Raw genomic sequence first — 18,140 nt, 5'->3', positions numbered from 1 at the left:
GCAAACCATGGCTTATCATTACTTGTGATTATAACTTCAGTTTTTTTCATGGTGATTCTGGAAGAAGTAACTTGGTAGTGGTCATTCATGTAGTGTGGAAGTGTGGTTTTGTGTTTGAAATGAACCATTTTATGACAGGAAAAATGAAGACATTATCCTAGAAAATAAGATGGAGTTTCTTTACATGGTCTCCTTGCCCTGTGGCTGTTAAAAAAAAGCAACAAACCTTCTTGATTAAATTATTTGGAGGAATAAATGAATCTGACAAACTATTTTGACATTGCTAGAAGAGCACTATACTTGAAATTAGCTAATTATGGTTCATTTAATGGCTTCAGTTGATTAAGCTGTAAGAAATGGAAATGCAGCTTCATCTGTTTATATTGAATTTGTACCTAAATATTGTTCCACGCATTGTTACTAAAAACATTTTACATGGCTTGCATTTTCAAATATTTTTTTCCATTCTGATTTCCCTAGATCTGATGACACTGACAGACCTCATCATAATGTTTACTCGTCTCATTTATTGTTCCCCAAATTGCCCCAAACCCCTTACTGTGCATTCAGGTAATAATTCTCATTTATATGCACTGTTATTTTATAAACAACTTATTTTGAGGAAAGAGTGTCTCCTGGGGGTTAATCTGCTTATGTCTGTAGACACAGATGAATATCCTATGTGTTATGAAGCTGCAGTAGCCCTTAATATCTGACTTGGAGTAGAAGTGAGAGTGATAGTGAGGGAAAAGGAATAACAGGACTAGGTTATTTGCAGGACCTCCTCACACTGAAGGTATCTGCCTGTCCCACTAGGTTAGATAGGGTAGTCTCCTCCCTTAAATGTTGTCACCTGCTGGGACCTCAGAAGTGTGTCTTTTTGGTGGCCACTCCACCCCTTTGGAATCGCCTCCCATGTGAGATTTGAGAGATTCCTACCCTCTTAGCCTTCCAGAAGGCCATGAAGACCTGGCTCTTTCCTCCAACACTGGCTAGGATAGGGGTGAGTCAGGAGGCTGTTTGTTCTGGTGCCTGGTGGGAAGGGTGGTTTTGTTTTTACCTCTGTTTTTATCAGTTATTGTGATCTGCCTAGGATTATTAAGTGAGACAGGTGGCCATATAAGTTGTGTAAGTAAATAAATAAACATGTTGTTGTATTTTTCTTTTTCTGTTTGCCTTAGGGTTATCAGTTGCATGCTACTATTTTGAAACAAGGTTTTTTTTTGTTGTTTTTTTATTTGTCAGGCAATTATTCTCCAGCTGGCCTCATTACTGATATACTCAGGGTCCTTTGTGATCGAAAGGAATGTGCCACTGAATGTCTATATACGAATACAGTGATAGAGGAACTTCTTCAACCAGTACATTATTTACTGAATGGAACAGAGGTTTCTTTCATTTTTATTCAATTTCCAATACGGGCAGGGGGGGAGGTAGGGAGGACCCACAATGGCAGTGTTCCAGCTAGAGTCTAGCCAAAGTCAAGGCTCTGGCAAACTCACTGTATTTGAGATACTGAATTGAAAGTGACTACATTTTTATTTAGGTTGTAAAACATACAAGAAATCTGAATTGTTATTTGTGGGAGCTTCACTTAGATGTATTCAATTCATATCTAATTGCTAAGTATGATACCCCATCCAGAAATGGTTGAACAAGCTGGTTTCAAAGCCTATCAGTATAATCTTGTGATTTCTACTTAGAAGTAAGTTCTGTTGAATTCCATGGGCCTTTTTCTCCACTCAGTACAGAATTGCAATGTGAATTTGACTTTGTGGATCAGGTTACTTGTCTATAATTGTGCAGCAGTGCTAACAAACCATCTGGGTGATATTTAAGGTGTTTTTTCCCCCTTCATAATTGCTATAATTTCAAACAGGAATGCCATTATTTTTGCTCGTAAATGATCACTTATGGTGACTGAAGCCAAGCAAAATTCTAAATAGTTTGGCAAGCACAGTGAAATGAAACATAATGGGTTAGAACTGAATCTGCTCTTCTGCTAAGAGAAGGAAGTATTCCGAGAAGTATGCATCCAAGACGGATGTGGAATGGCAGAGTTGTCAGGTTTTTTTTTTATTTCACCATGCAATCTATAGTACCACTCTGCTAGAAATTCCCATAATTGAGGTGGGGGGAAGTGGGGGATATAGAGGAGAATTAGCCCAGATAGTCTTCACCTTTCTCTGCTTGTTTGTACATCCAGTTCTTAGAAAACTCTGTGAACTGAACTTAGAGTCAGGACAATTTAAAATTTAGCTGGAATCTTTGGGGGGTTGAAAAGAGTGGGCCATTTTAAAAAGGTTTTGAGAAATGATGAAATTAATCTAACTGGAAGGATTTCAGTGTGGAAATGAAAGAGTATCAGCAGAACCCTGTAACTTCATTGACATGATCTGGTTCATAGTAAGGATTAAAAGAAGCCTGAGCTCTCATATTGTTATGCTAATTTGCTATTAGCTATGCTTGTAAATTATCTTCAGACATTTTTAAATATACACACAGGTGAATTTGAATTGTCCAGAAACAACTCTTACACATATAGCTGATATTTTGGCGCGAATTGCTGCTGCAGATGATGGTCTTTCACTACTTCTTTATGGAGGAGAAAAGCCCTCTGCCACAGAAAGCACGAGGTACGACAACATCTTTTAAAAACTGAAAGCAGTTCTCTGACTTCTAATCCCAGTAGTAAAGTCCATTTCTTTATAGCAAGATTGTGGTATGATTTGTTTATATCTTATGATGTTTATGAACTAGTAGATCAAGGGCATACTCCATCTGCAAAATAAATTATCTAGGAGGCACTTGAAAAGTCTTTAAGCAATTATTTTCAAGTTTCTCCATGGTCAAGTGTAAGTTTCATGGATTAGCATGTAATTGTGTTCAGAGGCAACAATGAATGAATTATATCAGGTGAAGGAACCTTGGGTTTCTATGTTCTCCTTCCCTTCCTCCACTGTGATTCTGAGGAGGAGGATGGAAGCTTCCCTTTGTGGATCTTTTTAAAAACTGAGTGCAATAACATTATGTTACTTGTGATTTTTAAGTATCATGCCGCACCTGATATGTCTATGCTGATAAAGACAGTGACCATGATCCAAAAGGGAAAAGGTTGCTTCAAAAAGCCCTTTTTTAATGTCAAAAGTGTTGCTGTCTCTTTACACTGTGTTGGACTCCCTTTTTCTACTGTTCTTTGTTAAGAGAATATACTGGATTTTAGAAATTCTGCTATAAAAACATGATTATAATTTTATTGGAAGTTTTAAAATCAAGAGTAAAAATTAATACAAACTAAAATAGAATAAGAAGGAAAAAAGAGGAAGAACTAGAAGAGAAAGCTAAAGTGCAAAAACAAAAGAAAAAAAGGTGGAAGAGAAATAGAAAAGAAAGAAAAAGATATAAAAAAGATATTCTGATCTTCTTTACAGCAATTATAAGTGCAATTGTAGATTTATCTCTTTCTCTTTTTGTAATCTATCCTATTTAATCATCAAAACCATAGATCATAAGTTCATTTTTTTCTGTTTTATGCAAAAAGTCCATAAGGGGTTTCCAGTCAGCAATAAATGTAGATATTGTCTTTTCTCTAATCAAACAGGTCAGTTTGGCCATCTTAGCAAGTTCTATCATCTTCACCAACCATTCCTCCATTGTAGGTATTGCCAAATCTTTCCATCTCTGTGCGTACAATAATCTCACTGCCATTACCATATATAGAAACAAAGTTCTATGACTTTTTTCCAACTGTGGAGTCCTTGGGGTTCTCTGAGCTTGGCTGTTCTCTTGCAAACATTTCGTTACCCAGCTAGGTAACATCTTCAGTGCTAGAATGGAATGGGGTTTGCTCTCTGTTTATATACTGTGGCATGCCTTGCCAGTATTGGTGTGGGTGTGGGTGTGGGTTTTGTTTTGTTTTATTCTTTTCCCTCTGGTAGTTCCTTGATTAGGGTATTGTTTACTGCTGATTTTTTCCCCAACTGTTTATCCATCAGTCCCAAGAGGAAAAGTCCTGGTTTCAGTTGTATATTAATCTTTAAAATCCTTTGAATTAGTGTATGCATTTGAACCCAAAATCTTCTAGCCTTTTTGCATGGTCCACCAAGCATGATAAAATGACTCTTCTTGTTCTTCACATTTTCAACATAGATTTGAAATACCTTTATACATTCTAGATAATTTTTCTGGTGTCATATCCCAACAGTACATCATTTTATAAAAGTTCTCTTTAAGATTTTAACATAGTGTAAATTTCAGTCCTTTCAGCCACATATTTTCCCAATAGGCAAACACAAATGATTAACATACCATGTGGTACTAGAATTCTGTCAAGGGGAGTACAAAATAAAATTAAGAGAACAACTGATGGCAGAGGGACATAGTTGTCAATGGTTTTCCTATTTACAGTTGTCAGAAAGATTCAAAGTAGACAAAAGAATGTACGGTATTGAATATTGTAAGACTGACTTTGAAATGGAATTGTGTACAAATGATGAACATGTGATTGCTAAAATGTATAAATTTTCATTGAAATTTGAAACAGAAGAACAAGTGAAAGAATGTATGATGAAGTGGGCTAAAATTATGGTTATACAGATGGAACAATGGGAAAAATGTGATTATCATAATATTTTGAATGTTTAGCTAAATAATTTGGATTTATAGGTTTGGAGGATTGAGAAGAGGGATTTCCTTCATATATTTTGTTAAGTTTTTGTCTGTTCTTGTTTTGTTTTTGTTTTGCTATGGGAAGATTCTAATAGTCAGGAGTGGGAGACCTTTCTACAGTTGGAAATACACTTTGGTAAACCAGTTTATTTCTGTAGATACCGTGATAATGACACAATCAAATTGGCAGATTGGGGGCATGATCTTGGGATCTCTAGGGAGGGACCAAAAAAAAGGAGATGGAAGGCTGCGCATCTCACCTTTTCTATAGTCATACCCATGCATCCGTATTATGACAGCTAATTGAATACTGCTTTTTAATGATTTTGCCTTGTTTCTAGCCTTAGGGGTGCACATGTAATTGCCCAGTTTACAAAGAAGCTTCTTGATGAAGATATTTCTGTTTTGTCTGGATCTGAGATGTTGCCAGTCCTCAAAGGGGCTTTCATCTTTGTGTGCCGCCAGATGTATAGTACCTGCGAAGGCTTAGAGGTGCTGCTGCCTTATCAGTTGCATGAATCTATTGCCGAAGCTTGGAGAAAGGTACACTTATCCTTGTTCTACAGAGCCCTTGTGGAGAGGTTCTATCACGGATGCATGAATTCCTAAAAGTCACTCTTCATATCTAAACACATAGTTTATACTACCACTTTAGAGTCAGTTTGGTCTAGTGGTGAAGGCATCAGGCTAGAAAGGGGGAGACCGTGAGTTCTACTCCTGCTTTAGGCACAAAGCCAGCTGGGTGACCTTGGGCCAGTCACTCTCTCTCAGCCCTAGGAAGGAGGCAAGGGCAAACCACTTCCAAAATCTTGCCAAGAAAACTGCAGGGACATGTCCAGGCAGTTGCTAGGAGTCAAATACTGACTTGAAGGAACCAAATATACACACACACACACACACACACACACACACACACACACACACACACACACACACACACACACTTTATCAAATGAGTAATGCTAAAATATATATTGGTTTTTGGCTGGGGCATGATTGTCCCGTAGCAAGGGAGGACTTTGTTACTCACTTAACGTTATTGTGGCATGTGATGTTTAAAAACCAATGCATATAGTCTGTAGCCATTTTTGTATAGTGAACCTCAATTTATAGGACCTTGCTACATCAGGTTTTCCATGCAAGATACCAAAAGTCCATGATGGTTTACATTGTTTGCATAATGATTGTTGTTGTTTAGTCGTTAAGTCGTGTCCGACTCTTCGTGACCCCATGAACCATATTGCGCCAGGCCTTCCTGTCCTTCACAGCCTCCCTGAGTTTGCTCAGTTTCATGCTCATTGCTTCAGTGATGCTATCTAACCATCTCATCCTCTGCCGTCCTCTTCTCCTTTTGCCTTCAATCTTTCCCAGCATCAGGGTCTTCTCCAAAGAGATCTCTCTTCGCATTAGGTGACCAAAGTATCTGAGCTTGAGCTTCATTATCGATCCTTCCAATGAGCAATCAGGGTTGATTTCCTTTAAGATTGACTGGTTTGACCTCCTAGCAGTCCAGGGGACTCTCAAGAGTCTTCTCCAGCACCACAGTTCAAAGGCATCAATTCTTCGGCGCTCAGCCTTCTTTATGGTCCAGCTCTCACAGCCATACATTACTACTGGAAAAACCATAGCTTTGACTATGCGGATCTTTGTCGGCAAGGTGACGTCTCTGCTTTTTAATATGCTATCTAGGCTTGCCATAGCTTTCCTCCCTAGGAGCAAGCATCTTTTAATTTCATGGCTGCAGTCTCTGTCTGCGGTGATCTTGGAGCCCAAATAAATGAAGTCTGTTACTGCTTCCATTTCTACCCCTTCTATTTGCCAGGAATTGATGGGTCCAGATGCCATGATCTTAGTTTTTTTAATGTTGAGTTTCAAGCCAGCTTTCGCACTCTCCTCTTTCACCCTCATCAAGAGGCTCTTTAGTTCTTCTTCACTTTCTGCCATTAGGGTGGTATCGTCCGCATATCTGAGGTTGTTGATGATTCTCCCTGCAATCTTAATTCCGGCTTGTGATTCTTCCAGTCTGGCATTTCTCATGATGTACTCTGCATATAGGTTAAATAAGCAGGGTGACAGTATACAGCCTTGTCGTACACCTTTCCCTATTTTGAACCAATCGGTTGTTCCATGACCGGTTCTAACTGTTGCTTCTTGGCCCGCATACAGATTTCTCAGGAGACAGGTAAGGTGGTCTGGTACTCCCATCTCTTTAAGAATTTGCCACAGTTTGTTGTGACCCACACAATCAAAGGCTTTTGCATAGTCAATGAAGCAGAAGTAGATATTTTTCTGGAACTCTCGTGCTTTCTCCATGATCCAGCGAATGTTGGCAATTTGGTCTCTAGTTCCTCTGCCTCTTCGAAACCCAGCTTGTACATCCGGTAGTTCTCGGTTCATGTATTGCTGAAGCCTAGCTTGTAGGATTTTGAGCATAACCTTGCTAGCATGTGAAATGAGTGCAATTGTGCGATAGTTTGAGCATTCTTTGGCATTGCCCTTCTTTGGAATTGGAACGTAAACTGACCTTTTCCAATCCCGTGGCCACTGTTGTGTTTTCCAAACTTGCTGGCATATTGAGTGCAGCACTTTAACACCATCGTCTTTTAGTATTTTAAATAACTCAGCTGGAATACTGTCATCTCCACTAGCTTTGTTGTTAGCAATGCTTCCTAAGGCCCACTTGACTTCACTGCCTAGGATGTCTGGCTCAAGGTCAGTGATCACACCAGCGTGGACATCAGGGACATTAAGATCTTTCTTGTATAGTTCTTCTGTGTATTCTTGCCACCTCTTCTTAATCTCTTCTGCTTCTGTTAGGTCCCTGCCTTTTTTGTCCTTTATCATGCCCATCTTTGCACTAAACGTTCCTTTCATATCTCCAATTTTCTTGTAGAGATCTCTAGTCTTCCCCATTCTATTGTTTTCCTCGATTTCTTTGCATTGTTCATTTAAGAAGGCCTTCTTATCTCTTCTTGCTATTCTCTGGAAATCTGCATTCAGTTGCTTATATCTTTCCCTTTCACCCTCGCTTTTTGCATTCCTTCTTTCCACAGCTATTTGTAAAGCCTCATCAGACAGCCATTTTGCTTTCTTGCATTTCTTTTTCTTTGGGATGGTTTTAGTTGCTGCCTCCTGTACAATGTTACGGACCTCCGTCCATAGTTCTTCAGGCACTCTGTCTACCAAATCTAATCCTCTAAATCTATTCATCACCTTCACTGTGTACTCACAAGGAATATGATCTAAGTCATACCTGAGTGGTCTAGTGGTTTTCCCTACATTCTTCAATTTAAGCCTAACTTTTGCAGTAAGAAGCTCATGATCTGAGCCACAGTCAGCTCCTGGTCTTGTTTTTGCTGTCTGTATAGAGCTTCTCCATCTTTGGCTGCAAAGTATGTAATCAATCTGGTTTCGGTATTGACCATCTGGTGATGTCCATGTGTAGAGTCGTCTCTTGTGTTGTTGGAAAAGAGTGTTTGCTATGACTAGCTAGTTCTCTTGACAGAACTCTATTAGCCTTTGCCCTGCTTCATTTTGTGCTCCAAGGCCAAACTTGCCTGTTATTCCGATTACTCCTTGACTTCCTACTTTAGCATTCCAATCCCCTATGATGAAAAGGACATCTTTTTGGTGCTAGTTCTAGAAGGTGTTGTAGGTCTTCATAGAAGCGGTCAACTTCAGCTTCTTCAGCATCAGTGGTTGGGGCATAGACTTGGATGACTGTGATATTGAATGGTTTGCCTTGGATACGCACTGAGATCATTCTGTCATTTTTGAGGTTGTACCCCATTACTGCCTTTCCCACTCTCTTATTGACTATAAGTGCAACTCCATTTCTTCTAAGGGTTTCTTGCCCACAGTAGTAGATATAATGGTCACCCGAATTAAATTCACCCATTCCCGTCCATTTCAGTTCACTGATTCCCAAGATGTCGATGTTCAATCTTGTCATCTCATGTTTGACCACATCCAGCTTGCCTTGGTTCATAGATCTTACATTCCAGGTACCTATACAATATTGTTCTTTACAGCATCAGACCTTCTTTTCGCTTCCAGATACATCCACAGCTGAACGTCCTTTCGGCTTTGGCCCAGCCGCTTCGCTCTTTCTGGAGCTACTTGGAATTGCCCTCCGCTCTTCCCCAGTAGCATATTGGACACCTTCCGACCTGAGGGGCTCATCTTCCGGCGTCATATCTTTTAGCCTTTTCACATTGTCCATGGGGTTTTCTTGGCAAGGATACTGGAGTGGGTTGCCATTTCCTTCTCCAGTGGACCACATTTTGTCAGAACTCTCTGTCATGACCTGTCCGTCTTGGGTGGCCCTGCACGGTATAGCTGATGGCTTCACTGAGTTACGCAAGCCCCTTCGCCACGACAAGGCAGTGATCCATGAAGGGGTGCATAATGATATCATCATCCAACTGACATAAATCACCATGAAAACATATTTTCTAATTAAACAGACAGTTGGGAATAACAGATATCACCTCCTCCCAATTAGTTCATTAAATTGAGGTTTCACTTGTACAGAAGCATAAATTAGCTATTGTGGATATATTGTGGCCTTGACAAGATGTTGAGAAGTGTACAACTTTTGTTCAGTTAATAAGTAGATATTTATTTTATGTTAGTCATAAGAAGACAGACAAACCAGAACAATATTTTCTAAACATGGATACCGAGTTTAGTTGAGTAAAGGGTACAAAGGTTTCCATTCTTCCTGGGTATTTAACTTACCATGTTTTGTTGCTTGTGATCAGCATTTAAGTTTGTTCTACAATTGTAACCCAAATTTCTGCCTTTTGTTTCTCATTCAATAGACTAGTTTGCTTTTGGAGAGAATTCCGACGCCTGTAGCTGGGGCAGACAACGTTTCTTCAGTAAACCAAGAATCTCAGAGTTTGTAAGTGGCTTTCATACATGCATGGGGGGGGGGGGAATCTGCTGATATGTAATTAGGATAACATTTAAAAATTGATATTGTTGCTTAGAAAGGCTTTTTGTTGTAAATTGTTGTTACTGTTGCTACAGGGATGGAGGTACTGCATGGAGTAGTACAAGTGTCCCAGATACTTTTTCTCTTGCTTAATTATCCTCATATGTAATACTTTTTCTGGTTTCCTCATCTTTAGCTTTGGTGCAGCTCTCATTTCTCTTCTTCAGTTATTTTGCTGGTGCAGCTTCTATTAGTTTGGTTTTCAGCTCTCCTCTCACCTTTTCAGTTATGACTTTTGCTTTTTCTCACTTTTTCTTCATCTCTCAGTGAGAATTCAATTTAGTCCCTCTCTTTTTTAATGTCATCATCATTGCTCTTGGTTCTTCCTGCTTCTCCTTCTTACCACACGCAGGCAGAAACCTACCCAGTGGCTTTCTGTTTCTGCTACGCAAAACCTGAAGGCTGAGCTATGCAGTGGACGTTTTCAATTATTTAGGGAAGAACAGGGCCAAATGTGACTCGTCTTTTTTGTGGGTGATGCTGCTTTGCTTACACAATGATCAGCACTTGCGCTGTGATGATGATCATTTATTTATTTTTATCCGTGTGGCTTCAGTGTTTTCTGGAACTCATGAATTTTATGTGTGAATTCATGGGAGCCTAGAAATTACTGTAAACACTGCTAATCAGTGTTGATTAGCAGTGGTTTTCAAGGATTCTAAATGAGTTTTTCCAGCCATACTTGGAGGAGGAGGAGGAGATGATGATGATGATGATGATGATGATGATAAAGTTTATACCCCAACTTTATGCTTATCTAAGCATTCAAAGTGGCCAGGAAGATGCCAGGGTTTGAGTCCTGCCCCCCCCCCGCCCCTTTGTCTGTTCCCATATTTCTACAAGTGTATATAATTTTCTTACAATGACATTAGCAAACACTGAAACCACCTATGCATTCTACTACATTTTTCTATGATTCCGTTCCATGTATGATATATTTGCCAAGGTAGTGATCTGTATTTTAGATCAATATGAAATATGGCTGGTTCTTTCCATAGGTGCTTAAATAATAGTAACTGCTGCTTTTTAAAATTTTTGTACTGTCAGCTTTGTAAGTATTTATAAAATGTGAACATCAGATTGCTGCCAAATTACAGGAGAGCAATTATTTTATTTTTTAGTATCTTATATAAAATGTTGGTTCCAAGAAAAAAATTATATAAATGTACAGTTTAATTTTTTTAAATTATGCATTGCTACTCGTCTTTAGCTTTTGAACACTACAAAAAGCACGTTCAGTGCTTTGTTTAAAACAGCTTTGCTGCCCATATAATGCCCTCCATGCTTTCAAAATAATAACATTTGCAGGGTGAATTTTGCCTATTGAAGGTCAAACCAATCCTCTCGTCTGGGTTTTCTGGCAGATCTATTTCTGGATCAATGTTTTTCTTTGGATCATAATAACTCATGTCTTTTCTGTATAGTACGTAATGAGAAAAAGAAAAAAATCATGAATCTTACCTGTTTGTGTTTGCTTTTAATAATAATTCAGAGTTATGAGGAATGAGCTGTATGCTTGTAATTGCTCTTCCATCATCCTTCCTTATAAGAAGCAAACAATTCAGGTGACTTCATCCATTGTTTGTTTAGCATTATATGTGAATCAGGGACTGATTTATTCTTCTCTCAGTAATTCAGAATCATAAAACATTATTTGTTTTTGGCATATGATTTTGCTTTGTTAGGAGCAAAACAAACTAGAGTTCCCAGTTAACACATATAATGAAAACAAACCACAAAGGAAGCCATCCAAACTACATTTTTTTGGACCTACCAGCAGGAGGAACCCAGCAGCAGCAGAGAAACACTTGGAGAAGGATGGGGCTCATTCATAATGAAAGTACAATTCTAAATTCTGGCTTATCAATGCATGTGAATGCATACAATATAATACAAGTAGTTTGTGGAGATATAACATGTGCTTGTATCTGTAGTGGTGGAGGACTGTAGTGGGCAACGCTATGCCATAAGAATGTCACATGAATAAGCAGAGCCAGAATTTTCTAAGGTTTTGTTTGTTTGTTTTTTTAAGTGCCTTAAGCCTATCCAATGGATCATGCCCCATCTTTTTCTTTCGTTTTTTTCCTGGTGATAATTAAACATTGGTGAATTATGCTGAAATATTGAGATTCAGTCACGGGATGGGCCAAAAAGCATTGGGACTACGTGCAGGGCACAGGTGGCTTTAACTTGTAGTTTACTTTATAGTGCTTCATAGTTTGAGTTTTGTCTTTAGCATAAAATTTCTATGCAAGTTTCAGTCTAACTAGCCAGGACCAAGATCTTGTGGCCCTGACTGAAAGTATATTAACTGTAAGTTTTATACTCCAGCTTTCCGTAATAGTATATAAGAGGCTGTAAGCTATACTCAGAAGTTGAAAAAAACATTGCAGAAGAAGACATGGACAAACCCCTTCCATATAGTTGCCTAGAAAACTGCCTGGAATCAGTCATATAATCATCAGAAGTCAAACTCAACTCTACAGAGTTTTATCTCTATTGCACTGCAAAAGATGGCTCTAGATTTGCAGATTGTAGGTTGCTTTAGGTCTACGCTGGCTCAAGAATATAATTCTCTGCAAATTTAGAAGCAAATTCCATAGATTACGTGGACTGTTAATGTGAGAAATCAGAGTTGAGAGATTGGTACTATGAGCACAAGTGTTTCTTAATTGTCTTCATTGTTATTCGGTAATAATAGAAGGAAGCTGTGGGCCCATACCAGTCTCATCTAAATTATACCTATCTGAGAATTGACGCTAGTGGTTCATTTCTCACACTGGATTATACCTATCATCATGCTTTGTAACTATCCTTCTTTCTGGAACCTCTTTTTCTTGAATAATGAAACAGAGATCAAATAATAATAACAACAACAAACAACAACCCAGAGCTTCTTTTGAATATAGAAATGAACACTGTTTTTAAAAGATCCTGCTTTCTTTTCACCATTCAAAGTACAGGTAACCCTAAACATTTCAGATGCCCAAAACATTTTTTATTTCAATTACTCCTGGGCACTTAACATCTTTGAGAGAGGTCTTGCTCCTTGTGATCAAATTTGCAGATTGCTGCTTGCCAGGGACAAGAAAGTAGATTAATCCTTCTCTGTGGATTAATCTAATCTCGAGTAGATCAGCTATAATACTCATGAGTTCTAGACCTCTTTTTCAAAATCAAGTATTAAGTAGGCCCTCGTTAATGTTTACTTTTATTGGATTTTTAAAAAATATTTTAATTCTAGGATTTAGGATTTTTTAAAGCATTGTCAGATTCTTTTCAATGAGAAGTGGTATAGAGATCTTTTTCATAACCATAAATAAAATTTCTGATTTGAAGACATGGGGACTTTTGTTGCTGTGCATTAGAGAAAAAAATGTGCTTAGCAGAGTTAATAGCCAAGCCTATTAGAGAATATTGGACCTTCAGGGGAGACAGCTGCAGTGTAGGTAGAGGAAACATAGATATGCAGATGATTTTCCACATGGATTAATTGCAGTCAGATGGTGGGTTGGGCAATGTAGGCAATATGGAAGGGAAACATTTTCATAACAAACATTATGTGTTAACAGAATAGCATATGTCTTTGGTATTACAAAGGCATCCTTTGTGTAAGAAAAACAAAACAAAGCTTTACGTGGTGTTATCTTTTTTATGGGGGAAGAATTTGATTCATTTTGCTGTTTGTTCTACTTACAAAATTGTATTGATTGTTTTTCTCTCCCAGTATTGTACTAGAAGAAACATTGTTGGATGACTTGCTAAATTTTGCTGCCACACCGAAAGGTCTTCTCCTTTTACAGAACACAGGAACAGTCACTGAATGTGTAACTTTCATGTTCAACAGGTTCATGAAGAACCTTCAGGTTGGCATTATCATTTTTAAAAAAATAGTTAGAATGGAAACTCATAAAACAATGTTTTCACTTGTCCAAATAACTTGATTACTTGTACCATAACCTTTTCCTGTCAGAGCTATGTATTGGTCTCAGAATGCTACTTAGAGACTAATGATACATTTGATTATCAAATCCAAACAAACAAGATATGTATATATAAAAATCTACTACTAATTATTGTCTCATTTAAATTATGCTCATTCTGTGAAAATTATACATTTGGGGACTAATATATACTCTTGTTTGTGCCAGGCAAGTGGATGTGAAAAGTTTGGCTACGGAGTAATTGTTTCACAAGTAGCTGCAACTGCCCCTGGGGCTGTAGCTCTACAAAATTCGGGTAATTTTGTTTTGCTTGATATTCATTTTATTGTATATCATTGTAATTAAAGCTCAGTAGTGTAACTATGATTTCTGTCTACATCAGAACATCTCTCCCACATTGATAATTATATTCTATGTTTATTTATTTGATTATCCTTTGATTTTGTGCTAGTCCTGAGGATAGTTTATGGCTTTGTGTAGAGGAGGAGGAAAAGTACCACGAGGGAAGGGAACGAGTGAGTTCAGCAGCCCAAGAGACTGAGGAACATGAACCATGTCCTGTATATTTGCAATTTTAGGCAGCATTGCATTGAAACAGACAAAAGATTAGCGTATATAATTCATAGGTGCATGGGTATTATCCAGCTGGATATTTGTAATCAGGGATGTGCAAAAAACAGGGTTTCATGTATGGAACTTTCCAGTATGCCCTGGAATATAGACTTTTGCATATTTAATGTGATGTAAATTACTTTGTGGAAAGACAGTTTGGCGTAGTGGTTAAGGCATCAGGCTAGAAACCAGGAGGCTGTGAATTCTAGTCCTGCATTAGGCATGAAGCCAGCTGGGTGACCTTGAGCCAGTCACTTTCTCTCAGCCCTAGAAGGAAGCAGTGACAAACAACTTCTGAAAAACTTTGCCAAGAAAACTGCAGGGACTTGCCAGGTAGTCTCCAAGAATCAGACATGATTGAATGGATTAAAAAAAAAAAATCTGTACATGGAGAAGAAAATATGCTTGCTTACTTCGTGGGTATAATGGAATCTTCCCTGTCTTTGCTGATCCATTCTTGTGAGTTTGTGCTGTAGTGGAGAAAATAAACCTAACACACAAAATACACCTTCTCTCCCCCCTCCCGCCCCAGTCTTTTGGATATGACCAGGGTCAAACCCAGTTCATCTCTTTGCCTAATCCCATCAGACCCAAACTGAACCTCCCTGTCCCAGACAAAGCTTCCCTGCAATCCCATCTAAACCAAATAGAAGCTTCCTCACAAGTTGCAACACAGAGAAACCCCAACATTCCATCCTCTATCAGCTGATAACCTCCACATTCCATCTTGCCTAACAATAGGAGTAACCCCAGGTACACTGACAAAGACCTCCTCAGCTTTCCCAAACTGGCCAGCCAGTCAGATCTCCAGGATTTCCCGCCTTGTAGCCCTCAACTTCTACAAAAATTTTTGGTTCTCCATTGTTCAGGGTCCCTCTTGTAAAGCAGACACCCAACAAGTGTTGCAATAAATATGGTTCTTCTCCTCGGTGTTGTGCTCCTTCTTCAGACTGAATCCATGTCAGTCCTCCAGATGCTTCAGCAATTTTCAAGGAGAACAGGTTTTCCATTCTTCCAGCAATCTATGAGTATCTTTTGTGAATCGCTTACAACAAATAAAGGTTGGAAAGGAGCAAGCCACTGGTTAAAAGAGGATCTCTGTTTACTGTATATGTCTGGATGCAACAGCAGCATGCTAACAGTGTCGGTCAGGGAAGGGTCTCATAAATTCTTATCAAGTATTGTGCATCCCCTCTTGTCCACTCACAGAAAGTATGGGATAATTATTATTTTTTCTTTAATATCACTTAGCTGTCTTGGAAAGGTATATAATTAAATAATTGTACATTAACTGATGGAAATCAAGTGCACGGCTTTTTTTTTTTTTCTCATGTGTGTCTGGACACAATGAGTTACTCAGAATCTGTAATGTTTATTTCTGTTAAACCAAGTGAAGGTTTATAAAAGTTTGCAAGATTTTGGCTCTCCCAGAACTCTTCTTCAGGGATAATGATTGAAGAAGAACATAGGAGAAAAAGTATGGTTAATGATTGCCTCATGTCTCATTATAGTCTTAAATGCAGTGAAGGAGAGTGCCTAGACAGGTAAACTGGGTCATATCAGATATATCAGTGGCATTTGACTGTACTAAAGACCGTCCCAGAATTTGCTGGAAAAAAAAGGCAAGCTAATAATAGCTGGTTTGGAAATATAAAATTCAGCGGTTACAGTTAAAACAGGTGCACTGATCTCTTGATAGATGAAAGAGAACAAAGAGCCAACTATTTAATAAGATACTGAATCTGCCAGAACAGTCACATGGAATTATAAGTAAAGTTACCATCTAGAATGTGGAGTGGATGGATGGGTGCATAAATCAATCAATCAACCAATCAATCAATCAGTTTCCACTAGACTGCCAAATATATACCAGAAAAAGGAGCTTTTACAAATAAAATTTTAAGAATCTAGTACTAAATTATGCATATTATGAAAGAAACATTGTGCTATTGTTTAAGGACTATAGTAGGACAATCAGAGTAACATTAATAATGGAAAATATTCTGTGATGACGATTAAGAAAATATTCCTGTCCAATATCTTTTCTTAGGATTTCTGCTGAGTTCCTTGGTTACATCAACATTATACAAGCACTCCTCCTATTGTCCTTCTTCCTGTATCTTCTAGTTATATCCCCAAAAGTCATGCATTTCCCCCAGAGTAAGCGATCAAGGGTGAAGAGGAACATTTTTTACCTGCTAGCAGATACAGTTCTTTTAGTAGATATATGTCATTATGAATAAACACTTTTTCCTAGGATTTATAAAGGCCCTTGTTACTGAGTTGTGGGGTGTTCTGGAGTGTGGAAGAGATGATGTCCGAATGACTCACCCCAGATCAACACCAGTAGATCCGATTGACCGAAGCTGTCAAAAGGTGAATTGATTTTTTTTTTCTTCTCTCCACATAAACTTCTGTGAATGTTAAGTCTGAATATATTACCATGTTTTCTTGAGGAAAGCTTTGGGTAGTTTGCCATTTTTTAAATATGATACTAGGACATCAAAAGAATAGCATAAGGTTACTAGTCCATGTATGAGTCTCATCTTATTATGGAACTCTTCATAAAACTGAAAAGCATATAGTCTAACTCCTTTCTAATTTTTGGGATTTTAATCTTTGTATGTTGCCCAGAGTCACTGTTGTGAGATGGGTGGCCATATAATTATTTAAATAAACAAATAACTCAAATAAATAACTCAAAAATAATCATTTCAGGGTTCATATTTTCAAAGTATAGCAGATTAAGGTGTAGAAACAAAATTGTTTCTAGAAGAGTTACGTGTAATCTCTTCAGGATGTTTTCAGCTTCAGTATGTATCAATCAATCCTGTTTTATTTTCACAGCCAGAGGCCATAATACCAAATGCATTTACTAACAACTACAAATAAAAACAATTATCCAGAATAAAAATGATTCCTATATAAAAGTCATGATCCTTTTTTGTTTTTACAATTATTCATCACTCAGCAAATAATACATTCTTTGTTAGAATGTAAACGAGTGTATTTTGCAAAATAACAATAAATGACTATTCCTGCGGTATAATGAAATTGCTGTTGCTTTGTGAAGCATCAAGTTCTTTCCTGCATTCTATTACACTTCTCTCTTTTTTTTCTTATGCAATATAGCAATAATTTCCTTCACTGATTTTTATTTGGCCAGCTTCTATGTTGAGTTAAGAATATGTGTGTTTTGCTTTGTATTGTTTTTAAATGGATTCTGCAAGCTGAGTAAAAAGAGTTTGGTCAATTTATTATGTTAGGCTATTCTGTAAGAATTGTAAGGGAGGGAGGTAGGGAAGGAAGAGAAGGAGGGAGGGGAAGAGAGACTGAAGGACAATACCATAGCCTCTTGGTGGCATCTGCCACCTAAGGAGCATATAAGTGTTGTATGATGCCAATTTTTGCCAGTGTTATTCCCACTACAGAAGAGCCTGTGCTGAAGATAACAGGTTTGTCCTTCAGAGTTAGTGCTCTTCAGCTGAGACAAGAGGTAGCTGGAGGCATCAACATTTAAACTTTTGGCAGCCTCTGATGTTGTTGTTCTTCCTCATTTGCTACCTAACAGTCAAGCTGGCTTTAATTACTTGATCCACCATCTATGCAACCTTTCCCTCTAATTGGTAAATTTAATTTTAGGGCCTGAACTTCAGAGTTTGGGAGATGCTCCTGACCTGGATTGGTTTACACTTCCTTTTAAGATTCAGGTTCACAGGTTAGAGGTTCTCTCAGACCCAATCTTGACACTAGATACGTGACATTGGTGGTAAAGAGGGCATTTATCACCAGTTGCATCTTTTTGTGGATGAGAGAGTCCCAGACTCAGTGATGCATACCCTGGTAACCTCAAAGAACCTGCAGTGTGTTCTTCACCGGGTAGCCCTTGAAGATTTATTTATCTATTTACATTTTAA

General features: G+C 38.1%; 1 protein-coding gene across 2 annotated transcripts in view; it reads left to right on the top strand.

Annotated features, from left to right (window-relative positions):
* Window positions 1-18,140, top strand: part of TBC1D32 (TBC1 domain family member 32) — a 98,030-nt gene that overhangs the window by 23,464 nt on the left and 56,426 nt on the right. For both annotated transcript variants that reach the window (XM_088139995.1, XM_088139991.1), the window contains exons 14-21: window positions 481-570; window positions 1,246-1,388; window positions 2,506-2,636; window positions 5,010-5,211; window positions 9,492-9,574; window positions 13,395-13,533; window positions 13,819-13,906; window positions 16,481-16,599. In XM_088139995.1, coding sequence (XP_087996121.1) covers window positions 481-570; window positions 1,246-1,388; window positions 2,506-2,636; window positions 5,010-5,211; window positions 9,492-9,574; window positions 13,395-13,533; window positions 13,819-13,906; window positions 16,481-16,599 — 995 coding nt within the window. The remainder of the gene's footprint in view (window positions 1-480; window positions 571-1,245; window positions 1,389-2,505; window positions 2,637-5,009; window positions 5,212-9,491; window positions 9,575-13,394; window positions 13,534-13,818; window positions 13,907-16,480; window positions 16,600-18,140) is intronic.

The sequence above is a fragment of the Python bivittatus genome, unplaced genomic scaffold (assembly GCF_059951505.1).
Source record: "Python bivittatus isolate LINGU-HERP-01145 unplaced genomic scaffold, Pbiv_v1 ctg000020_np1212, whole genome shotgun sequence".
Classification (NCBI taxonomy): Eukaryota; Metazoa; Chordata; class Lepidosauria; order Squamata; family Pythonidae; genus Python; species Python bivittatus.
The sequence above is the reverse complement of the archived record's forward strand: the minus strand, read 5'-3'. Positions and strand labels throughout refer to the sequence as shown.